The 16,719-nt window shown below is 37.4% G+C and overlaps 2 protein-coding genes across 5 annotated transcripts in view; one reads left to right on the plus strand and one right to left on the minus strand.

Annotated features, from left to right (window-relative positions):
- Positions 1 to 2,848, plus strand: part of PLEKHG7 (pleckstrin homology and RhoGEF domain containing G7) — a 38,180-nt gene extending 35,332 nt beyond the window's left edge. For both annotated transcript variants that reach the window (XM_085321316.1, XM_085321317.1), the window contains exon 17: positions 849 to 2,848. In XM_085321316.1, coding sequence (XP_085177442.1) covers positions 849 to 956 — 108 coding nt within the window. In that variant the 3' untranslated portion in view covers positions 957 to 2,848. The remainder of the gene's footprint in view (positions 1 to 848) is intronic.
- Positions 1,745 to 16,719, minus strand: part of EEA1 (early endosome antigen 1) — a 74,560-nt gene continuing 59,585 nt past the window's right edge. For 2 of the 3 annotated variants that reach the window (XM_085321314.1, XM_085321313.1), the window contains 7 exons: positions 14,620 to 14,805; positions 14,127 to 14,258; positions 12,100 to 12,285; positions 11,397 to 11,635; positions 9,878 to 9,998; positions 9,425 to 9,523; positions 1,745 to 8,482 (listed from right to left, as the gene is read on the minus strand). In XM_085321314.1, coding sequence (XP_085177440.1) covers positions 8,360 to 8,482; positions 9,425 to 9,523; positions 9,878 to 9,998; positions 11,397 to 11,635; positions 12,100 to 12,285; positions 14,127 to 14,258; positions 14,620 to 14,805 — 1,086 coding nt within the window. In that variant the 3' untranslated portion in view covers positions 1,745 to 8,359. Of the gene's footprint in view, positions 8,483 to 9,424; positions 9,524 to 9,877; positions 10,063 to 11,396; positions 11,636 to 12,099; positions 12,286 to 14,126; positions 14,259 to 14,619; positions 14,806 to 16,719 lie in introns of those variants that run through there. The other variant, XM_085321315.1, reaches the window with a different exon arrangement.

Below are 16,719 nucleotides of genomic sequence, written 5' to 3' on the forward strand. Positions count from 1 at the left end.
ACGAAGCAGAGCAGCCTGYCTTCCGTCGGGCACGTCTACTCCTTGCATCAAAGCTCCAGCCATTACAGCAGGCAGAGCAGCCGCTCTGACCAAGCAAGGACAGAAAATCATAATCCTGGGGTAGGAGAAGCACAACCAGACTTTAAGTTCGTGTTGCTGCCAAACAATTTGTAATGCGTAATCATAGCAACCTGGAGGCAACTGAGCTTCTGGGACCCAGACCATCTGGCCTAGCAGACAGAGAAGGGAGTTACGTACTTTAAATTAATCTCCCCTGCCCTCATACCTGGATGATGGAGGATATAGAGCTGAGTACTGTCAGGATGATGCTAGAAACTGAAATTCAATGTTTATTTCCACAGATCATCCAATTTAAATAACTAACAGGAGTAGATCACACCTCGTGTGACAGCACGYGACAAAGATGTCAGGGAGCAACACAACTTGTGGCGTTGATAGCACTGGAGCTGCCTTAATCAGAACAACAGTGAGCCTAAACTGCAGGAATAAATATTATTAAATTAATAAATACTACACAAAAGAGGGTGAATTGGCCTGTAGCAAAAATCGAAGTTTCAAGCAATCAGAATACTAAAATCCTGCCTCTCAACAAAAGAGGCAGCTCCCGCTTGCAAACTCTGGCCCCAGACACAGACTTTTAACACATAAAGTGGCCTTAGGAAATGGGAGAATTGGGGTTCTGGGACCATTCGTATTTACTTCGGGTATTATAAGCATGGGACTGAAGAAACACCAAGTAAAATTCAAGGCTCAGCGTGTTTGTATATCTGAATTAGTAGAACTTTTCAGGTTCTCTAGGCTTACAAAAGATTTCCTTCTTGTTACAGAAAACGTGGATGTCACAGATAGAAACTGCAATCTCCAATTACACTGAGCAACACGAAACCAAGAAAAGAACTGTTTTCTGCTTCCCAACTGAATCCTCTGAAATTTAATGTCAGCACAGCACCGACATATCTGTTGTGGAGATAATGCAGTTATTCCTTCTGGTATTCCTTAAGTTTCAGAAAACTACAGACTTCTGACTTGACTAGACAGCAGCGGTGAATTTTCATCACAGGATTTAGGAATGAATGGGAAGGGGCAAACAACCCCCTCCGTAATTTGAAGCACACAACAAATGACCCACTCTTGGATGCTTTTTTTGCTTCAGCTAGGGAAAGGCTTTTGCCATTCAGATAAGTTTTAATGAGCGTGTTGTTTCCTAGAAAGCCGGACAGCAAAAAACCTATGTTAGCAAAGAGAACACACTCATGAGAAAAATCTGGAAGAGCTATTCAGAGCACCTTCAAACTGTATTATTAATACATTTCACAAAATTCAAACTGTAGGAATCTCTCTGGCCATAGCTGGACATAGTTATCCCTCTTTATCTACTAAACTGTAATGTCATAAAATGTTACTTTGCATTAACAATGTGCTTAATGGGGTAGCTTTGTAAAGAAAAATATTGTGTTCATCCTCATTAATTTTCAAAATGAGAAGACCATTTCAGTGTGCCCAGTTCCTTTGAACAGGTCATCCTTGTATCTAACTTTCAGTTCCACTAGACATGAGGACCCACACATTCACAAGAAAAATCTACATGAAATTGGAAAGTTTAGCTTGTTCTCAAATGTGTGGCTTCGGAACAGTTCATCTGCAAGACACTACATCCACCATTTTAGAGTAACTTTGCTGCCTACAGAGGGGCAAGATAGTTTTGAATGACAGAACTGGTCTATTAGAAAGGTCTAACTTTTTTATTTTCATTCATCATTCCTTTAACAGATTAGAAAACAAAAAATACATTTCAATAACATTTCATCATTCTTTATACAGAACTGGTTGATGCATGGTTCATTTTCTTGTCCAAATCCACAGCCACCTTCCAAACTGCAGAGAATTATAGTGCGCACTGGACTMAACTCTTTCACAATGTAAGGCACAACTACATGATCACAAGTAGTAAACACAAACATTGAAAATAGGACTTTAAAGAATCAAACTTCATTAAAAAAAATCATGCAAAAATCTATCTACCACTACCAAGATGGTATGATCCAGTTTAAAAGAAGTGCAGTGCAGCATTCTGTAAGTAAAACCGCATCATAAGGCTATTATAATACATTACCTCTAAATACTGGGTAAGAACTTAAAACTTTTTCCATTTATATATTTATACAATTATACAGAAAATAAGTTGTATGCGCAATATTCACATTTGCAATAATAAACTGATCATTAAAATTCAGAAAAGAGGCAAATAAGACAATGTAATTTGTAGCACGCATCCGTAACTGAACATCATTCATCAAGTTCACATCTTGAGTACTGAAGAAATTAAAAAAAACAGACTAAATTAATGGTTCATTTGGTGAGTAAGGCTATCTATAGCCAAATGACAAAGCTGCATATAAAATTACTGTTACCTAGTAGACTATGATTATAAATGCTTGTGGTTGTGATTTATTTCCTGTCCAGCAGCTAGAGTCTGCAGGATCGAACAGAGGTTAAAAGAATATGGAGGTTACAATAACTTGAAACTACTGTATACTTTCAAACACATACAAAAAGACTTAACTTTTTTCTTTTTGGTGATAAACACTTGCAATTTGGCATTTCACTGTAACTTTTACATAACATGACAGTAAGTAGACCCTATCACACTTACCTAATGGTTGAATTTCACACTGAGAGGTAGTTTAAACAAAATTGTATGTAACGGCATCAAATGGCGCGGTTATACTTTTTTTGTAATTTTTTTTTTCTTTTCTTACAAAAGTGACAAATCCTATACAAGCAGCATTTTGGACACATTGCTATAAAAAGTTCTGTTATTTGCTAATCCAGTGAGACATTCTTTTAAACATCCCTTTTGTGCTAGGGATCGGAATTTAGCGTGATACAACAGGAGCACTCTGCAGCAAAGCCAACAGCAGGAGCCTGGACCTGCCAGTACTGGCCTGTTGACTTATAACCATGAATATGTTCTCTGTATGCCACTCTTCCTAGTCCTCTTCACCCAAAAAAATGCAGGAAGCAAAGATGAATTTGTCTTTAATCTAAGGTTGTAGGGGGAAGAAAAAAATGGGAAATACCTTCACCAGGCTTCTGCTTTCTCAGTAATGTTGTACCAAAAAGGGATAGTAGGTTTTCAGTAATCTTCAAATGTACTTTACCTAACCCAGTGAGCACGTACTCCTGTACCCGCTGCACAGTGAGTGCATAGTATGTGGTGCACTACAAAGGCAGAGTTTATTACACTAACTAGTACCTAGTCTCTTCACTACTGTGATCCGAAATGGCATCTAAAAAAAATACCCCAAAAATGAGTTTCTGAGGGGGGATTTTACTATCCAATTATTGCTGGTTTTGGAAAGTAAATCATTTATTGTTTCTGGAGAAACAATGTGGTTACACATTAATTGTAAACCTGTTCTAAAGAGCTGCTGAGGGGCAAGACTTCAAAAATTTAAAACTGGACAACTGGCAAGAACTTTGCAAATGCACACAATTCACATACTCTATTTCAAATTTTAAAATGAAGCTCCACAAATACAACACGTGCGTGACTACATGAATTYTGTTGTTACATGTGCTCTCAGATGATGGTCTCACTTTCACTACAAAGGAATTATGAGGAGACAGATGTAGTTCAGTGAAAAGTTCAGCCAAAGATAAACCTTCTGTCCAATGATTATAGCTATACATACAATGTCATTCCACTAGCTCTAGATCATATTCAGTTATGTTGGACAGCAAAAAGTGCACAGTGCAAGTGACAGTGTTGTTCCCTAGTCCTCCAAGGATATACGAGAGTGGGAGAAGTAATTTATCGGCTTCAACATACTCAAACCATAGTAGCATTCCAAATGTTTTGCTTGGTCTTCTTGGCACAGTTTATTTTCTGTTTGAACAGTAGTTTTCTGTCAGTCATCAAGTACTGGTCATAAATTTTTAAGTTTTGCAAAAAGCGCTTGCAAACACTTTGCTTTTAACAGATATTTAAGTCTAGAAAAGTACTTGAGTTTTCCAGTTCCCCTCTTCTTTAAGAAGGGCACTTCTCTTACTTAAATCTAGTATTTGAGACTCAATCTTTCTTACTAACGTAATACAAATATGGCAAGGTCCCAAACCCCTTCCAGCTTCGCTAAGAAAGGTTTTCCAATAAGGATTTATAAATAACCGTTGTCACCCCAAAAGCAACAAAAACAGTTATTCATTGTTCTTGTGTACCTGATGCTCCACAGTCCATGACAACTTGGTTACTCCTTACCTTCCAAAAACAGAGGAAAAAGTCCCACATCGTGCCCTACAGTCAGACTCTAGCACCAGAGTAAAGCCAGCTGAAAAATGAGCTCCCTCTAAACCCACAGCCTCTTATCTCTGTTGGAAGTTGCAGCCAAAAATTCCTTTTGGCTCTTTGCARGCAGCAACTTCTCCTACTGTGACTCATTAATTTTATCCTCTTTCTTCAGCCTTTGCAGAAAAGTGAAGATTTTGGAAGGGAAGGAACATAAGGGGAGATGAAATAACAGTGAAGCATATGCAGCTAAGATCAGAAGCCCACCACTCAGCTCTGCAATGCTACATGTCTCCATAGGAATTGCAGTACAGAAGTACATACTACCTGCACGAGACAGGAGTAGAACAATAGGATTTAGTGTTTTGGAAGCAACAACCGAGGACATCATGCCTCTTTGAGAAGAGATCCAGTATCTCCAGGAAGACACTCCCAACAAGAATATCCTTTAGACTGTTCAGATGGCCTCCGCAGTTTGCCTCAGTCCACATAGCAGCCAGTCGCTCACACTCTGCTTCCTCAGCGATTCTGATGGTCCGCTTTGTGGGACACACTGAAGCCACAGCTGCAGTAACAAATCCCACACTTCACCGTCCCATTCCTGATGCCACAGTAATGGCTAGTAATCATAAAAGCAGTTTGAGGAGCCTACACACCCACTGGTTCAAGCAGTGGTTTTAGCATTTTTCTCCACCTCTTGCTCTACAATGACTTTTCCCTCARTGAAATCAGAACAGTCTTGTTCCTGCTGCTTAAGACTGTTAAAAGACACCAYCAAATTTTATCTCATTCCCAAGGTTCTAGTCTCTTCGGCTATTTTATTATTTTTTTTCTGTTTCTGGTTACACAATCTGCAGATCAATATATTAGACTATTTTGCTTGGACTCCTTTAACTCAGTGTGGTAAAATCAACCAGACTTTTTGCTAGGTTTTTATTTATTTTTCAAAGCGATGCAACAATAAACCTCATTCCCACTGACAACCTATCCATGCCAACAGCCTGTCAAAACATTCAGAATCTGCAGGCAGAACTATATCAAAGCTTTTGTCCTTTTAGTATACCATATTATGCATCTCATAGGTCATTTCACTGAGCTTGAGCACAACTTTTCGCCTGGCAGACAGGCTGAGAGCATTATATGGCCTATTATACCACCAACTTGTCAATGAATACAGAGCAGCATGAAGAACATGAGCACAAAGGAAGGAGCATAAAACTTAGGAACTGAGCCATAAATTTACTCCACTGCAAAGCTGCAAAATTCTTCAACTGTTGCTGCAGACTCAAACCTCAAGGATGAAAGCTTCTATCCCAACACTGTTCCTCCTTATTTTAACAGTCTTTCTTTCTATAAAAATGAAAAAAAACTTTAAAAGCATTTTCATTCCCTCTAAAAGATGGTCATATAAAATGGTCAGCAAAAAACAACCTTCARAAAAATCAAGCTGACTTTGTCACTGAAGGTGGGAGCTCCAGACTGAAGGCTGTTCTGCAGCCAACCAACCACACTGCTTCAGCAACCAGCTCAGCGAGATGACTTTGCCTGCCATCACATAGACTTGGGATGCCTTAATAGGCATCCCAAAAGGCTGAAATAAGAACAACTCTTTTGAGCTTCTACCATTTCCGCTTTAGTACCGAGCCTTCTCAGCCATTCCAAATCAAAGGTACATTGCCTGAACATAAGCGAGTCTCTTTTCCTTAGAAAAAGAGACTCCAGAGAGGCTTCCAGCTTTCTCTGTTTCATGCATTTTGCCCTTCATGTAATCATGGAGATGGTTCTCTCTTCCCTCTTAAAACCGCTTCTGCTCCATGTGATTCTCCTTCACTCTCAAGGCAGCACTAGCATGTGTGTTATACAACACAATAGAGTACATCTGGAGCAAGAGTATGACGTCTTCACCTTTCAGAGCTTTCTAATGTCATGTGTAAGACAAAGGAAGGCTTGAAAGCAATCTCTCTGGGTTCTCTTAAAAAAAAATAATACAAATTCCAGAGGCAGAGATTCTGCCCACATCTTCTATTCAAAGAATTCTTATTCTTAACAGTCAAACTGACCAAGAGAAATGAGTTCAGTGGCTCTGTTCATATGGAGTTCTTTGAGCTATTTAGAGGAATTCTCAAGTCTGTACCTGACCAGAAATGCTGGTAAGTATTTTAGATAAACCCTGCTTGTATTCCAAACCTTGCCACAGTTAGAAGAACCAGCAATACACTTTGCACTTCAGTTGGCTTTTCATACGTACAAATGTAATTCACAGAGAACTTCCCTTTAAGGAAGAAAAAATGGATGTAAATTTATAATTATGCAAGAAAACTAGGAAAGGATATAAAGCATATAGATCATTATATCTGGGGACAAGGATTTAAGTAAACATTTCACTTGAGATTTAGGCAGGTTTAGGCATTTTTTCATAAAAAAGTCTCCTCTCTCTATTCACACAGACAGCTGCCAACAAATAAAAGCAAACTACCTGCCTAAAGACGGCTAAGCTTCCATCACTGCAATAGAATTGGTTTCCTTAACCTGGTCATTAATAGAAGGGCTACAGCCCTTCCCTTTGAGCAATTGCCATAATATTCTAACACAGAGAAGGTTGTGTTGTGGGGGGTTTTATTAGGATTTCCATAACAAAGAATCCCTTAATATTTGAAGGAGTAACCTCAACTCAGAAGAAATAACCCTAATGGTTTTGTGGTACCAGATACCCATTTCAAAAGGAGAAAAAGTTAGAGACAGGTAGGCAAGGAAGAACAAGTGGATGTAAATCAGATAAAGAGGTTTGGATGAACCCTGCAAAAAACTCTGTTGCAAGAACAGAGAGGAAAATATGAACAAATGTCTAAAGCCTTACATATAAAACTCCTAGAACTGTTTGGCTTATAACTAAGCCAGTAGCAGGAGATTCACACTACCATTCTGAGCAGACTAAATCACAGAACTAACATACCAATTAAGATGCTCTGGTAAGAAAAGTTCAGCAATACAAGCTCAGATGGAGCAGTGGAAAAATTAGGTTTGTTAGGGGCAGTATGAATTCAACCTCCTCCAGCAAAAGTTGGAGGAAGGGATGAAAGTAGAGGTCAGAAAAACTACAGCAGTCTCAGAAAGTTTTAGTATGCTGGCTACCTAGCATGAAATTTCTACATGTTCCTTAGAAAAATAAGGACTTCTTTGGGCTTCCAGAGTACAGGCAGGGGGACAGATGGAATACAGGCTACTATGAGTATTGTTTATTTGCTTTCTAATTCCTGCATATGAGAATTTCTGACTATTAAATTCCATTTATCAAATATGTAAAAGTGAAATCAGTCAACATGAGAGAGTTTATATAATATTCCTACAATGCCAGATAAACTTGCTCTCAATATTTGTTCTTATCTATWCTCTCACACACACAAAGAAATTATGCAGTACAGTATGTGTACAGATATTCCAATATTCAGGTACTGTAGTTGGTAAGGACGCAGGTGCTGATATTGTAACAAGTACCAAGTTGGCAGACAAAACTCTGAGTTGGAGGTGAGTCCAGCTGTTTACCCTCATTAAAGAAAGAAAACAAAATCACAAGGGATTATAAAGAACATCAGATATGCAATCAGGTGCAACAGTTAGTTATGCCATTACAGCAACATTTGATACACAAAATCCTCACATATTTTTGCATCTTCCTTTTTCTTTGAAGGAAACAAGAAAATGATAAACTGCAGTATCACATAAACGCTGTTTCTCTTGAACAAAAAAAGATAAAAAAATACATTGTTACTCCTCTGTTTAAACTTTATTTACAAATAACTGGGTACTTCTAATCTAGACATAGAAGCTCTTTCCAGGATAAGTGGCAATAAGCTATGGATGATCTGAGCCCATGTCTCACAAAAAAATACAATAGTTTTACTTGGTATCAATAAACATTTTAAAATATACTAAATTTTGCCAAGTGTTACAATCATTGTCCAAACTGAATAGTAGTCTGAGTGCTGAATGAAGTGCATCAACAGAAATTCTAAACTTTAGTGTAACATTTCCTTGTCACTCAAGATAAGCCAGCTATCCTTGCAAGTCATTAAAGCAAGTATCACAGACCCGGACAGGCTTCTTAGAAGAAGGAGTTAAGGCATTCTTTGCTGAGCACTCAGCACAAAAGATATTTCCACATTGTCTACAGTGATGCTGTGAAAGAGAAAAAACACACATGCTGAACATCAGCTACAGTGTAAAGAGAATAGATCATTAATAGACATTATTATCACATCAAGTCGACTCTCTCATGTTTCAAAAGTTTGAATTTTTAAATGGTAGAGTAACGTAGCCCTTTGGGATTATCCACATAGAAAGGCATAGGAGTAAATCCTTTCTTCTGAGCATAGCAGTAAAGTATTCAGAAGTGCTTCACTGACTCAGAAGACTACATGCCACTTTCAGAAATGAATTGGGTCATTCAGGAACATCACCAGCTTAGGCATTTCTTAAAGTTCTCCTCTGGAACTTACTTTGGTCCCCTAAAACATTTTCTTCCTATAGTTAACCAATTGCTTCAAATTAGAAAGTACCCTTGAATCAAAGGATGCATCTGCCTTTGCTCAAAAGCTTCCCAATGGACTCTACTGCAAATGATGCAAGACAGAGCCACCTAAGCCTGAGTCAGGGAGCACTGCAAAAATGAACCTCATGAACATTCCTTGCCTGTTTCCCCACCAAGTCAGTTGTTGGAGGGGTGGTAATTTCTGGATGAAGGCCACATCCTGCCAATCTTAACTGACCACAGCAGTTTTTGCAAAGAATGTATGACTACAGACCTAAAACACAGCCAGCTAGTCTGTTCCTTGTCTAGTTTGTGTTTAGAAAGATATAGTCACAAAGAACCAGACCACACTGATGCCTCATAWGTTCACATGCATCCTGTTTCAACAAATTCACATTCCTTTATATAGGCAAATACAATCCAGACATAAACCTTATTTTTAAGGCACTGTAAAAAATATCAGTGTTTTGAGATGTACTGAGTATCACAGCACTTTTAAAGTCACTTTCTAATGTTTATATCCAAAGTAAAAGGGATTGAAAGCAACAGAAAAAGAAAAATTCCACAAAGACATGGTAAAATATACCTACCCTTCTCACTGTCACTGAAAAGCCTTTCCCACAGGCCATACAATTCTGTACCTCATTGTCTTCTGCCCATTTCCTGTTGAGAGCTTGTGTGTGTTTGATCTGAACATATATATATACAAAAAAAGACAAAATTTTAAAATGCATGCTTAATTTACATTGCGTTCTTCTATTTCTTTGGATATGCTACACAAAGCTGTATAAAAGGACTAATTTAGCCACAATACTGAGAGCTCTATTTGTTCAAGAAGAAAATCTTCCAAACTTTGAATCTATGAGCAGAGTTCTGAACGTACAGATAACAATGTGGCCCTCAAGCATTATGAACGTAAGATCTTAATCACTCTTGAAAGATAACACATCACTGCTATGACACAAACTTAAAATTCTCATGAGTTCCCACACGGAGCATCAAGAGGCTTGAATAGGCATCAATGGCTTCAAATCAAATTATACCTGTAATGACTGGTTTTCTCGGCCTAGTTCCTGCATTGCAGCAGTAGTGTTGTCCAGCTTTTTCTTCATTTCTACAAGTTTGGTTTGAAGCTTTTCAATTTCTCCCTCACTTTTTATACACCTGAGGATGGACAATAAATATTTCAAAGCATATAAAGCAATCCACATTGCCTTCTTCGGGTAGGCTGTCATAACAGAAAAAGAAAGTCACTCTCAAAAAACTCAACTGAAAATATCCTTGTTAGGAAAAGTTCTTGAATATCTTTGCTGGGAAAATGTTCTGTTGTAACAATCAATTTAAGATTATCTGGAATTGGTCCCAAATATCTGGGAGTTATTAATATTTAGAGTTACTCCGAAAGCCAGTCTGTCAACAACATACCCTGATAAGCACCACTGTGCAAYGGGACACAAAGCAGTAGCAGCAAATCAGGTCAGAGGAGCAAAGAAATCTTTTTACAAGGCCATCTCCAATTAGCTGAAATTTGGTTAACAGGTGAAAGGCTAATTTCAAAGGTATTTTTGCATTATACTGTAAAACAGCTAACAGATGAGTACAACATAACAGCAGACTGCTAAAGAACAAGGATCTCATATGAATAATTTCATCCTTATCCTAAGTCTACTGCTCAAAAAAACAACCAGTAAGCTTGATAGTGAGGAAAAGTTTTCCATTCTGCCCTCAAACATCTCAAGAAATTAGGATGGAAGAAGTTTCACAGGTGTTTGTTCACTGGTGATTTTTTCCACACTTTTAGACTCTGTTCTCAGGTAACTCCCACTACCTTGCAATGTCTCCTGCTGCCTGAAGAACAGGAGCTCTACTTGCATGAATCTTGGTAAGTATATTACAGAGACAATAATAGAATGGTAGAAAGTAAGATTTTAGGTTTGCAAGAGGAAGAAGGTACTTGAGGTGAACCTTAGAAAGTCTATCTAACCCAGTACATGTTCAATCTCCTAATACTGTGCAGTGGACATACCTAGAAGTCCATAAGCAACATCTGTATTACTGAAATCGCTAACTAATCTGTTCAAGACTTCTGAATGACTAATTAGTGCATGTATGCTGATTCACTCAAGATGAGTCTCAGAGAGATGAAGGAATTTTTACTCAGGTGACTGAAACCCACCCCCAGCCAGGCCTAGCAAAGGTCACAGAGTAGATGAGAACCACAGCCTATTCACCTCAAAGTTCAGAGGTGCACAATGCATTTAACAGGCTCCTAGCAACAGGCAAAAAACCTGAGTGTGAGGGTAAAGCTATGGCTTTGGTGATAAGTAAGGTCCTGACTGATTTCTGAGGAGATTGTCACCCTGTCAAAGCCCACAAAGYGTAGTTTGTTCAAACCAAAGAAGGTTCCACTCTGGAAACCACAGCCCAGGTTCTACGAACATAAATGAATTTAAATAAAGCATTCACAGGGAATCCTAAGTCAACACGGACTGAAACACGTTTTCCAAGTCAGGCTATCCATTTCCCAAACTACACTTCCACATCATCGTGGCCACAGCTTACCTCTCCAGCAACGCTCTTCTCTCATCCTGATTATTCTGCACTGTCGCTTCCAAGACAGCTATGTCCCCACGTAAATCATCCGTCTGTTTTTCCAGTTCGCTCACTCTTCTCTGACTGCTCTGCCACTCTTTCTTCATGGTAGCCAAGTTTTCATTCAGAGCTGTGACCTGCATGGTGAGCTTCGTCTCCTTTTCCTCATGTTTCCGGTTTTCTTCTTCTTTTTCCTTTAGYTCCGTGTTCTGAGAAAACAAGGAAACATTGAAAAGCAGCCTTCCCAGTATCAGACACCTCAGCTGTGCTAGGCAGACACTCTGTTACACATTGTCAATTCTGGCAGTTACTTAACTAGTATGCCTCCAAAATCTCTTTAGACACTTTGTAACAGTAGTGATCCAGAAATATTTTAATAATGGATCATTATTTCTTATAAATGAAAGAAATCAAAATTCTTTCCTTACGTACCACGCTATAACCATTATTTTTAACTTACTAGCGCTGTTATAGATGACTATCATCCCCCTGAATTTTCCTATGCTATTAAATGCCTTACCAAAGATTTCTGAATGTATTTGCTCTTGTCATTTAAAGATGAAAGTCATGTGAAACTAAAATCAACTCTTTGCTTCCCCTTTATCCCTGAAAGAATGCAGAGGCATATTTTGCAAATGATGGATGATAGTCCTAAACACACTAAAATACTAACCAGTTTAGCTTCAATTTCAGCACATTCTTTCTTCAGTTCTTCTTCTCTCTTTTTCAGTTGATCTTTGATAGCTTGTTGGGTTTTTTTCTCCTGCTCTAGTGCCAAATTCATATTATCTACTTTGCCCTGCAGCTCTAATTTCTGTTGAATTAATAGTTGTTTTGCATCTTTGAGATTTGTCACCTCCTGTTAGAATACAGAGTTCAAAGTTAAAGTAGCATTTAAAGTATTACTAATTTAAATTCAGAACTATGTAATTTTTTTCCAAGGGCAGGATACCAATAATTGTTTTAGAACCAGAAGAGAGAGCTATTTGAAAGCACAAAGTATTCATAATTCTCATGATCAAAGATTTTAAGTTTATACCTATATTATGAACAATACCCAATTTTTTAAATAAACTTGATGCATTTTCCACTTTGGATTGTTTTCTACATTTCTTTCAAACAGCCAGATCATTTTCTACACTCAGTTTTTAAACATATTTCACATTGTTCTCCATGTGCAAAAATCAGATTAAAAACATCATAGTGACAATATAAAAAACAAATACTGATAGAAAAACTCAAMGTGCTAATTTCTGATAGTTCTAAATGTATAAATATTTACCCTATGCTTTAAGCAGAGAAGGATGATACTTTCAGTTTTAAACATCTGTTTTGTTTCTCTGCAATAAAAATAARAAGCCCTAAGTAGAATATTCTAGTTAAATTCTGTAACAATCATTTTCCTTAAAATTAAACAGCAAAGCATGCAGGTATCAATCAACTAATAAGAGTTGTCAGATTTTTCATAAATCAGAAATACCACTAGAAATGAAAAATAAGTCAAAGGCAGGAAGAGAAYATATCCTAAGGATAGGGGGATACCATATAAATGCATATCTCCCTGTTCTCTGGTAGSAGACTGGAAGTAAAGAGTATAGGTCTGTAGGAAACAATTTGTACTTCAGCCTTACTGCTTGTATAGACATCAAGAGATRAATATTAAGCTGTCATCAGTGCACACACATTTTATATACATCTTTGTAAATTAGTTCTTTTTTTAGAACAGAGATTTCAGGAAGTGATGAGAATTATAATTAGCTTTCCTAAAATTTGAGAGAAGAAAGACTGAGCATAGATTGCTTGACAAAAACAAAGTGCAGACTTCTCTCCCCCAAAATAAGAGATCATTTTTTTAAATACTGGAGAAGAAAAAAACATCTGAAACTTAAAATATAGTGTTATTTCTTTTTTCTTTATTAGCATATAGGCTTAGAAGATAGGGACTGTAACTTCACTTACACTTGTGCAACAATTTAAACACTGTGTGCTTAACAGATATGATTACTAATACTATAATACAGAAAATACAACCAGCAGCCTTTTAGGAGTGTTTTCTTCTACAGAGAGTAAAAAGGGAAATATGTAGAATGTAGAGAGAAATTCTTCTACTGAAGACTAAAAGTTACTTAATTAAAACCTCCAAATTTATACTCTTTAGCGAGCTCATTTGATCATTATGATTTTAGAAGAGTCGAGGGGGGTTAAATGAGGTTCGTAGCATACTGGTTTTTCTTCCCCCAAGATTTTTTTTTACAACATTTTAGAAACCACAACACATCAAAAGAATTTCAACCCTGGCACATACAATAGAGAAGTGCCAGATGTGCCTAGTCTTTGGGAAACTTCACATTCATGACACTTTTGGACATCTTTTCTGCACTTCAGAAAAGTAAACAAGGGCATACACAGTGAATCTACTGTGAAACAGAGGAAAAGCCAGAACATACAGCCCACCCCTGAAGCTAAAACAGGCTACACGGTCCACCCTGCCAAGAAAACTAGGCACCAATGGTCCAGGATTATCACGGATCAAGTCAGCATTGCTCAGGAACCTCAATGAAATCTATGCTTTGATTCCCTTACCTATTGATATTTACAGCAACCATCTTTGCAAAGCAATTCCAGATTACATCTACTGAGTAGGCATATATTTCTTATCAGACAACCAACCACCTGCAGATTCAGTTTGTCTCAATATACCTTCTCAAATTCTTGCTTGCAGATTCTAAGCTCTTCACTCAGCTTGGCACTTTCTTTTTCAAGTCTACTCCTTATTTCCTGGAGCTCTGTTGTTTTACATTTTTCATTAGCCAAATCTTTTTCTTTCAAAATCTTGAAGAGAAATTAGAAAAAGTATGGTAGAAAAGGAACTTCCAAATGCATTAAAAAACACAATCTAAAGTCATGCAGGACCCAAAACCCTCAGTTACAGAGGTTCCAAGTAAGAAAACAACTGCCTCATACTGCAATCTACCATTAATAGTGCAAACAACTGGCAGCAGGTTCACAGTTTTAGGTTTGAAATTAATAAAGTTTTTCCATATGTTTAGCCTCTTAGAACAAATTAACAGACTAAACCAAATTCACTTCAACTATATGTTAAAGCCTTTTGCACCACAACGTTGTGCTGTTAGAGACGTATCAGAAATTAAGGAGGGTGTATGTGTGCATGAAGATTTCAATAGATATTTACCCTGTCACTCTGAAGATCCTGTAACATTTTGGTCTTCTCGCCCAGCTGCTGGTCCTTCTTTGATGCATCCTGTTCCAGTGTAGCCCTCACTTTCTTCAGTTCCTGAATCTGCTGGTTATTGCTAGCAATTCGATTTCTGTTTGAAACTAATTCTTCTTGAGCCAGAGCAAGTTTTTCTTCTGTGGACTAATCACAAAGATAACTCTCCAAATAATCTGTCAGTACAAAAGCTTCAGGTACTCCATAGCCATTTAAATATTTTCTTTGCATCCACAGGGAAAAACATTATGTGCAAAACTTAGCTTCAAATTTTGACAGTCAAGTTAGAGAAATTTCTAAGTTAAAAAAAAAAAAAAAAAAAAAAAAATCCCCAAGTAACACTTCCAGGAACAATAGTTTAATGTACATATTCCAGTTCTGTGTCCTTTCACAGACAGAACCTATAGATAGATATACAAAAGGGCAAGGCAATGAGTGAAAGAAGGAAGACTGTCTAAGGAAAAGAGAATGAACTCACTTACACAAGTATATTTTATTCTCTGGGCAAAACAACTGGGTTATAACTTTAGAGAGTTGTTACTTAAGAAACAGTGAAGCTACAGCATGAAGATTTCAAAAGTCATTCAGTGACTTTTTGTTTATCAATTACTCAACGGAGCTAAAAAATTAACACAATCACGAAATTTTTGAAAATCCTGAAGTGACGTGTAAAACCTAAGAAATGCTACTATCTGGACAAAAGTTTTCACAGTCTGATCTGCATCAGCATTTTAAACACACATTTTAATTTTTTATTCAAAATCCGCTATAGACTATTTTAATTGACATCCAACTATCACCATTACTTAGAAAAAGAATTTGGATGTACCTCTCCACAACAGATTGCAAACCCCAAGTAACAACCTGAAGCTTGCACCCAAGACTCATTCTATTTGCTTAGAGCAAAGTCTAATTCTGTGGTTCTTTTTAATTTATATTGTTCTGGAAGTTTGTTCATTTGTTTGTTTTTAAGCTTCAGGCAAGGGCTAATTCCATTCAGAATCATCTTCTTTCAAAAGCACAAAAGAGAAGGAAAAATGCCAACCTCATCCTCCACCCCTTCAAAATCCTGAATTTTTATGGCAATATTTCATGCTAGAACACAGAATTTGAGGTGGCATTAGTGATAAAATGCCACTGCAGTAAAGGTGTCCTGAAGGTGCACTGGTCAGGATTTGAATTCTTTTCTGGAAGTTGTCACTCCTCTCACTTTCTACATTTAACTCAGAATTTTTTAAAGCAAAACAGAGGGTCCTTTTGCAGTTTCAAGCCTGAAGCAGGGTGGATCTTCTAGAATACAAATACTGTGGGCAGTGGAGTACTACTATTTTCCTGGCACTGAGAAAGGACAAGAACAGCACCACGATAAAACACCCTCATGAAAAGTCCCATCTTTGCAGTTTTAGGAAGAAGTCTGAAGAAGATACAATCTTTAATCAAAGCAATTTCTTGTAGAAGCAACGTAGTTACATTCAGTTTGTTAGCATGGGATGATAAAAATTCGTCTGTGAAGTGGATAGTGAGTCCCAAGCTAAAAATCTTACCGACAGGATACGCCTTCACCTTCCCAAAGTGTCTTCACTGGACAGCATAGCTAATTGTACCTATGTCTAGACTAAGATAATGTAAACATTTTTACAAGGATAGTAAGTATTCAGTGAACTCTGTATCATATTATGCATAAGCATTTGGTATAATTCAATAGTTTGCAGTATATGGAAATTGGAATTTTTGTGATGTGATTAATAATGATTTTTCCTACCTTAATTGGGAAACAATTCAATATTAYTTTAATAGTAAATCCACCTTTTATCTACCTACTTCTTCCTTTTTGTTTAGCCCAAAGGTCCCTCACAGCACCATTTGGAAACAAACAAAAATCGTGTGGCACATGACTAAACATTCAAGTTATCCTTGTTCCTGGCTCACTCTCCATGAGACCATAATTCAGTCTGTTCAGTGTGATTTGTCTGGACTGCTAAGGAATTCTCATTCTTACCATAAAATCATCCGTCATAATAYGATGCCATTTACTTAAGTATTACTGAGTTTTACCATTGC

Source organism: Rhea americana, unplaced genomic scaffold, assembly GCF_003343005.1.
Source record: "Rhea americana isolate MKP2758 unplaced genomic scaffold, rheAme1 scaffold_69, whole genome shotgun sequence".
Classification (NCBI taxonomy): domain Eukaryota; kingdom Metazoa; phylum Chordata; class Aves; order Rheiformes; family Rheidae; genus Rhea; species Rhea americana.